The sequence below is a fragment of the Ceratina calcarata genome, unplaced genomic scaffold, assembly GCF_001652005.2.
Source record: "Ceratina calcarata isolate Rehan_Ccalc_2016 unplaced genomic scaffold, ASM165200v1 scaffold514.2, whole genome shotgun sequence".
NCBI lineage: Eukaryota > Metazoa > Arthropoda > Insecta > Hymenoptera > Apidae > Ceratina > Ceratina calcarata.
Window position 1 is genome coordinate 728,237 of NW_017175971.1, and position 9,071 is coordinate 737,307.

The 9,071-nt window shown below is 42.9% G+C and overlaps 1 protein-coding gene across 1 annotated transcript in view; it reads left to right on the plus strand.

The window, feature by feature from the left end:
* Rab27 (RAS oncogene family member Rab27) overlaps positions 1–2,714 on the plus strand; it is a 6,092-nt gene extending 3,378 nt beyond the window's left edge. Inside the window, exon 5 of the mRNA XM_018030128.2 lies at positions 579–2,714. Coding sequence (XP_017885617.1) covers positions 579–762 — 184 coding nt within the window. The 3' untranslated portion in view covers positions 763–2,714. The remainder of the gene's footprint in view (positions 1–578) is intronic.
* The last annotated feature ends 6,357 nt before the right edge of the window (positions 2,715–9,071 follow it).

Sequence of the window (9,071 nt, forward strand, 5' to 3'; positions counted from 1 at the left end):
ATTTAATTGTGATAGAGCTATATAATTAGAGTTGTCTCGACCTTTGCATCATGGCACGTTTTTATTTCTCGTCGAATTTCGATTCCCTTGTTTGATTCATGTTTGTACACGTGTAGACTCACGCATATTGCGAAGATCCAGACATAATTCTCTGTGGAAACAAATCCGATCTCGAAGACAAACGAGTTGTTAGTGAACATAAGGCACGGGAATTAGCGGAGAAGCATGGGTAAATAATATAGTACACGTCATTCATTATGTTCTTCATTTATCATGCGATTAATTCGTCCTCGTCATCTTCCTCCATGAGATATCATAGAATGAGAAGTTTTATGTTTCCTCTTCTAAAAACCGAAACCGAATTGTCCTTTATAATTTTATGTACCGACCAATCCTAATCCATCGGAATGATCGAAAGTCATCATATCAAATTGTTTCGTCGTCTATAATTATCGATCAATCATTTTATCCCACTCTCGCTTTCTTCCATTTGCACGATCAAAGATTTTCACACGAAATTGTGATTTATATATGAGTTCGAATCAAGATCGAGGATCTCAATGAGTTGTGCTTCTCAGTTTGGTATACCTGGAAACAAGCGCTGCTACGGGTCAAAACGTGGCACGTGCCGTGGAGATACTTTTGGACCGCGTCATGAGCAGGATGGAAACAACCGTAGACAAGTCGCTGCTACCACACCAAAGAGTGTTGCGATGCCACGAGCGTGACACACCGCCACCCAGCAGTTCATGCTACTGCTGACAATGTCCTTACGCGTAGCTGGATGATTTATTCAGCTAGTAGCGAGGGTTGATCAATTTGTACTACACGAATCTCTCGTCGATACATCTCAAGTTACGTATAATTACGATAAGGCATCGATAATGATGCTGCGTATATCAATTTCGGAGCATTATTATACTATGATTCAAAACTGTTTCGGCTTCAGTTTGAAATATCACCGATCGACTTTCGTATGAGTAAAAAAGAAGGAATAATCTTCGCCATTTACAAATCTGTACATTTCGCGAAACGTATTCACGTGTAAACTGTCGTCTTCCAACAATCGCTTTTCTTGGTACAAAACTCTTTCGAATCGTTGTCTTTCCTTCGCGTCTACGCGAACTTATCGCTGTTATTATCGTACGCACAACGTGTTCAATATATCGTGTTACACGTTCAAAAATTGTGATACGATAAAGTCGCGGTCTTACTGAAGAATCTACCGATTTTCGATATATGACTTGTATTTTTGATGCTATTATTGTGTCTATACCAAAGTTCGTACATCTAGTCGTTATCGTGCTGAGGATGCAATCAAATCGTTAAACATACAGTCGTTCCTGTGTCTGTTGACTTGATAACTGCATTTCGTGAATGTTAAGCTCATTATGAATGAATATCAGGTGTTTATCTATACAAAACTTGTTTCCTCCGATTTTTACACTTGTGACTTACGATTGAATGAGTGATTATATTTATAAATATATACATATATATATATATATATTTGTTGAACCCGAAGGTACAGGGTAGAATGATAACTTTTTTTAGTTATCTGACATGAAAATTGTTAATATTTAAGCTTATTGTGAGAAGATAAAATATTATAGCGTTCTAAGGAAACGAATCTCGAAGTATCGTGAGGGAGTTCGCGCGATGTTTCTCTTAGTGTAATAAGAATTCTGCCAGGTTGTTTGAAATGATAGAGACATTCCAAGTTATTGCCTCATCCAGCGTATTGTGTCATACGTCGACGTAATAAAAGAAGATTGCACGGGTCTTATCTGTTCCGACAATATTTTTCTGCTCATTGTCAGTCTGCGACGATTTCGCGAACGGAGCGAAGTGAAAATGCACGATGATGGGCGCGATGATCAGTTATACTAAATGTGCTTTTGATTATCAATTGTATCCTGAAACTGTAGCTTCACTCGAAGATGCACATAGATATGTGATTACGTTTTCGAGATTTTCCATTGTACTATATACCAAGTACAGTTTTTGTCTATCGAACAATTCCAATCTAAGGGACGTAAAACCTATGTATACGTATTTATATAATAATCTTACAAGAGTTCCGAAAAAGAATTTCCTTCAGATATTTATAATACCGAATTTACAAATTTCGAGTGTGTGAGTTTTCGTTATAAAATTGAAACAGCAGTGGTTCTGAACAGATTTCTGATACAATCAATCAGACACTTCGTGCGAGAATTCAATGTAGGTCGTCTTATCAGGTGAGAAATCATCCGATTTTACCACTGCACGGAACGTAAGCAAATAGCTACTTCGCACGGAACGTAAAGCAAATAATTTTGCGCCGGTTGAATCAGCACCGACAGGTGTTCGTTGCTTGTTCTTGAAAATAAATGCAAACCGATCAAGCAGCTGGAAAATAGCTTTGGTCGGTGAGACTTGGTTTCATCAATAACAGGGAAAACAGGCAACCACGGTTGGCTCGCTCGGAAACTTTAACGTGAAAACTTCCATTATGGAAGTTTGATCAAAATTTCCGATCGGCCTGCGTTATTAATCAGTAATTTATACGCGACGTTGTTACTATTTACGATTACGTGTGCTTTTTAATCCCGACTGGATCGTTTCTACTGCGTTTTGTCAGTGAAAAGAGCTTTCATAATCTGTAACATGTTTAAATACACTCAATTAAGATAAATATGTTGAATTAATAAAGAGTGGCATTTATAATGGAACACAAAGTTAGTAGCTTTAGTCCATATCTCTTCCATGTTGTTTCCCTTTGCACGAATAATCCTTTTAACAGCCGGCCATTTATTAAATTGCTACAGTAAGAGCGTGAATTTCCACAACAATGAATCTAGTAACTGGTTTTTCTTTTTTTGTTCACCGTGCCATGTAATTGGAATCGCAATTAGTTCGGTCAAAGGATTTGAAACAAAAGCCAAATCCTCTATTTTGATAAGATATTTCATTGTGTTTCCACTTTGCGTTTGAATTCTCTTAATTTTTCGTATTAGCGGCTGGTCTTTCGCATCTTTCTCGAACAGAGAATTATGTCTCGTCTTCTGCAAGCTCGACATGCGCATATCTATACAACGTTCAAGCTCTGTGTCTCCGTTAGAAGCTCGTCGGCCAATCGAACGATTAGGCCTCCTTCGCTTTGTCGACAATATGTCGACGATATAGCTAACGACCACTTTGAGACCAGCAGTTAGGTCTTACACTGCCTCTATGCCGTCCTAATTATTGCGCGGATTCCCAAGTTCATTTGCTAACGGCTAGACAAAGGGATCGCTGCCTGTTCAAAGGGTAGACTGCCGAAAGGATGCTATTTATCGGACCGTGGTTGCCAGACATTGGCATCTCTTTCCCTTTCAATCGACCCTTGGTCCTTGTTCGTACGCCTCCGCTCTCTGTGTTCACGGTGTTCCGACGCGTTTGAAATTTCGCTCAAGGTGAGGACAAGTTTCCCCGACACGCAGTCGCGGTGTCAAGAACTTCTAACCAGAAGTTTCGCGAGTTAGATATCGCGATGAAATGGTTCGCTCCCTTCGGCCTACATCTCGTAAAACGGAGTTTTAAGCGACGGAACGTCTGATTTCGCGAAGTCGTTTACATCGTTTGCTTTATCCGCGTTCAGTTTGCCCTAAATGCTCACGAATATGATCGGTAATCTTAACCAACGCTTCGGTCTCCACGTCTTCGGTGCCTCTGCGAGCGGGACCAAGTTTCTCCTTGAACAATGTCAGTTGCAAATAAACCGGGAAACCGATGGGCGTTATCAAAAGCAAGTCTCGCCAAGGAACCGGAAGTTTCGGAATCGCGTTACAGTTTACGTATGAACGCGCGGTTTCGTCCATGAAATCCTCGAACTCATGGCAACTCGGAATGCCGCGTTGTAGATAAAAGATGTTGAGCTGTTGGTTTCACAAGCGTGTTAAAAGCACTGATCGAGAACTCGAACGGTGACTTATTGCTATGAATCCAACAACGAGCATATAAGTTATTGGGTTCAGGTTGGTGTTACCGAAACAGAATTCGTCTTTTCGGTTACATGGGTCAAAGATCGTCTGCTCACGTGAGCAGATCTGGACGTCGTCGCTACATAGGATATCGCGTCCTCGGTCTACTTGTCAGAGGGGTCAGAGGAAAGAGGAACAATTCCAGTTAGATATTGACCAGCCAGATAAAACGAAATTACCCAGAGACCTCGAGTATCGCCGGACGTTTGGAATCGGTCCGTTTTCTGGGTCAGTGCTACTGCTTGTTGATCTATAACTTCCGACTAATACGTCATCATGGAAGGATGGGCTTGCCAGAGATGATCGAATCGATACCAAGAATGATCCACTGACCTTTAACTTTGATCTCCTACGATTTTAGAACCACACGACCCACATTAATTCAGTTATCGCAGGAAGCTATTAAATAAATCATTTTACTCGCTTCTTTAATTTGAGGAAAAGTTACAGACGTTAAGATCTTCCAGATTAGTTTTCTGTATATTTTATTTCAACTCTTAATCGCATGATACATTCAATTTTCTGATTGTTCGAGTCGATCAATTAAATCTCGTAAATAGAAAACTGATTTCTTGAAGACAGCTAGACGTTCGTTGAACACGATAGGTAATCAGAAATGTTCACAACTCGCAAAGTACACGCCATTTGTCACTCTAAAAATAACATCGTGCGACGCAATCAACTCGGTGAAATGGTCGTTTTGGCTCTCGGAAAAACTAAATTCCCCGCTCGAACTAGACCAGATAAACCGTTGACAAATTGCACGTATTGAGCCGACCCGGAAATTGCTGCGTGCGGGAGGAGCTTGAAAAATTAGACATTGCCCGCCGGAAGTTACCGCGAGGACGGCCAATCGCTGCTACTTACGTCCGTCGATTTCGGTTCCTTTCAGTCGAACCTGGGAGGAAGTAATGTTGAAAAATGACACCAACGACCGGGTTTCCAATCTCTGCGAATACTTCCTTCAAAAGGAAAATTTCGCTCCATTTCTCGGCTAAAACATTCATTCGATCGCCGCGCAAAAGATTTTCCACCGGGTCACGTTTGTTCACGCACTATCGAGGTGATTCAAATTCCCGCCGGATATGCAAAACACCGGGGATGCAACTTTCCGCAGCCGCGCACTTTTATTGCTGCTTTTATCCTCCTCGGAACTCGCGATCGGTCCGACGCCCGGTATCATTCCGCTGCCTTTCTCGCCGGCAACTTTTCCATTCTCCATTGTCCGGAGGTATCGCTGCGCGGATTTACCGGGAGAAAGAAAGAAAGAAGGCGGCCAGCCGCATTTCGAAGCAGCCGGCAGGCGGCCGCGCGCCGTTTATGATTCCCCGGGCTACCCTAAAACAAAGCGGAAGTGGAATAAGAAGCAGTCGATCCGGTTTGGCCAACTTTCTCTCGCGGTCGTGAGACTTTTTCTAGATCGTTTCGCGGGCTCGAAAGAGGGCAACCGATAAGGATAACGATCCCAACGGAAACGTGACGTTAATTGGAAGAAGCATCCCTCCCTCTGCCCCGCGGAGCCATCCCCCGATTTCCTCCCCGAGTCCTGGCGCCTGAAAGGAGCGGGCTCTGACGAAACGGGGAATCTTTAATTGTTTTCTACGAGGCGAGAATAATTTCTCCTTTCCCTTCGCTTTTTCTCGTTACATCGTTACCTCTGGTCCGAAGCGTGAAGATTAAAACTGATTGCCATCGTCTGTTGGGCGGTCTGTCGGGTTTTGAAAGAGGAACCATCGAGGAACCTCGATAGATTTGAAAAAGTTAGGTATTTTAAAAGAAAGAAAGTAATATCTGAGAAATTAAGCGGCTAAAATTGAGAGAGGGTATGTTGATGGATATTTTGTTCGATAATAATTATTGGGTAATATTGGTAGGAACGATTTTCAGTTTTATGAAAGAGGAGCTAGGAAACCGAATGAAGTCGATTAACGGAATTTGAGGAAGACCTCATTTCACGAGAATGAAAGGTACGCTGTTCGGCTGAAATAATAATGCCGGCGATCGTTTAGATTGAATTTGCATTAGCGAACAGTGCGCCACGGGACTCGGCTACACTCTCGAAATTTTCCCGATCGAGAAATAATTCGATCGCCCGGCTATATTTAAATCTCGGCGTTTGACAGGTACCGGAAGTTTCCTCGTTTTAACCAACGGTAGAGCGGAGCAAGTACGGGGAAAGAGAGCAAGGGTGGAGTGAGAGAGACAGAACTTTTGTCTGGACAAATGAAAAATTACTAGCGAGCATGGATAAAATTTCCATTATTTGCATATCGGCATCGATAGGAAATCGTTTAGCATCGATGGGAAAACATATTTTTATCAGTCTGACGTGAAATGAAAACGAACTGAAATTCAATGGCACCTCTTCCGGCAGAGCCGAAAGAGTTCGTCAGGCCAGGAGTGTTACAGGGATTCTTGAAATGTAGAACTGGTAATATTTATTCATAAATGCAAAAGCGAAAGTTTAATTCATGTGGCTGCAGGGGTTTCGATTAATATAGAATCAATAACGGGAATTCTCGGAATTGCAAACAGTAGGTAATTTAGTTTCATGTGGACATAGATAGATAGATTCCTTTGAGCGTTGTAAACTTCTGTGAACTATGACGCTTACCATAACTCAACGGAACGTAAAAACTAAAGGGATCGCCGTTGGTCAGATCGTTTCATAACGAATGAGGGACTCGAAAAAACAGGCGGTCGGTGAGAATTCTTTCATCCGTCGAATAGTTCAAACGAAAAAGCTTCTCTGTCTCTAGCTAGTTTCTCATGTTCCACAATCTCCGGGCGAAACAATCAAGTGCATCGCATTGTCTCACGGGACAGACGGGACGAGGATGACGACAGACCTGTGAACTACGTAGAATAGTCCTTTCTTTCTCTGGGAAGGTACGAGACGTCTGTAGCTATGCATCGATCCTCCTCCTTTTTCGATTGTCTCGCAGACGGGTTGTATCCGCACTGGCAAGATTGTTCATTGATTCACGGATTGAGCGGAAACTAGGCGGAAACTTGGCTTCACTGAGTTTGAGCAAAGGTACTGAGGATTTAAAGCATACGATTTACCAGGGAATATTCATTATTAGTCGTACAAAAGATAATTGTTCTTTTAGAAACGAAGGCTTTTTATCGTAGCATAAATTACATTCAGAATACAGCAGATAATCTTCCATTCAAAGAATTGTACGTAAATTACATAGAACTCCTAATCGTTTTAAAATGCAACGATATTTTTGGAGAGGGAGAACGGAGCGCTTTTTAATACTTTCTTCTATGAAATTCAATGATCGTTGAGATCTTATTGAGTTCATAAGATCTTCGGATCTTAGAGAGAATTTCATCGTTCCGAGGCAAGCAAAACCGTGGGAAAAATTGCACGTAGATGACGTGTACGAGTATGTATAACGAACGGGGTCGCATCGTTAAGAAGCAACGACGAAGTATGCATGATCCGAGATCGAATCACCGTGCCAGGAGGATCGTTGGGCGATTTCCATATCTCCGCAGTGATCCTCCCTCTCCGCTTGTGACTTTCATCGCTCGTGAAACGCTATAGGAAGCGGGCGGTCCTACAGAGACGTTTTATTTCGACATTATAAGCTATTTCGCTTCGAAATGGGACAAATGGAATTGCCGTGGCCACCTAGCAACGGTCTGGCGTGCCTTCGACCGAACGCTCGTGGCCACCTTTGCCAGAACCGATTGCGATCCAACTCTCGTGAATATGATTCCTGCGAAATTAAAATCCTCGTCCTTGCCTATCCCTTGCGCCGTCTCTCTATCTCTCACGCTTCGCGCTCTAAGGAGCTATTGGAATCCCGAACGATTCAGGATTTCGAACGACGAAGTCTTGATCTGGATGAGAGATACGCCCATCTCGTGACCTCGTTAAGATCTGTTCGATCCTGATATTTATTCTCTTTTATAGTAGTTATTCCCTGGTCTCTTTATAGTTTGAGAACGTTTCCTGGACGAACACTCTGTCTCTACCGGCTGACTTGTCGAAAAGGTATTTCTAAATCATTAATCGATAGAACCGTTCGCTTCTCAGAATTAGATTCAAGCACATATAGAGGTAGGAAGGTTCCGTGCATTAGGTAACCAATTCCTGTGGAGTTTTTATGGTCTCCGGAGCTTCGGCAAACTTTTAAATTCCTCGCGAAAGTCGCGGGTACTATCGGAGTTTCGCGAAATGCTCGATTCACCGAAAGATCCTCCGGGTAAACTCGACGCAGTTCCCAACCTCCTGCTATGTCTGTTTTCTCGAAAGTCTTTGTCGCGCTATAACGTACTTGGTTTTACACGTTATGCACGATCGCGAAAGACAAAGCGTAGAATCGGGTTAGAGTTAGAGTTAGAACTCGGAGCATGTCCAAGATCCGGATTTTCCTCTACTTCCAAGAAATTTCATCTCGAAACTCGCGTACGTGCGTATCCCGCGTATTACGAAATTCATTTTGAAAATATTGTTTCAGAGCCTTTTTGCTGTTAATAAATTTAGCTAAAGCGAGTGTACTCGCTCTGCTGGCTCCGCTGGTCATCATAATCCATCGCCGAGTGGACTCGTTGCGGCCAGTCCTTAATTCTAATTCTGGCTTCTGTTCCGTGTACGCGGCCGGCGCATCGCTCCTCTTCCTCTCTCTTCCGTTGGCTGTTAAAACAGTAAACGTCTCGTGTCCGAGCGAGGGCAAAGTGCAAATTCAACTGTTCCCACCTATTCCGCGTATGAGAACTCCACTAAAAGCTGGCGAAGCACGCGAAAAGCTACGCCCGGTCCGTGTCCGGGTCGACCGCAACCCGGTTGCTGACTTCGCTCGCGTTGCGTTGTTAATATCTCTCCGACATTTTTATGACGTTCCAGGAGTTACTTCCCCTTCGAGGAGGGAAACTTAGTTTCATAAATCTCATTTCGTCGGATCCGTCGTTTAATTAACCTTTTCATTAGATTCGTTTTTCGTCCTTCGTAAGTCATTAACGTCGAGCGTGAAGTGCGGAGGCAAACGAGACGGAAGAAGTTTCACGAGAGCCGGGACGACTGCTCTTCATTTCGTCGTCTTCACTTTTTTC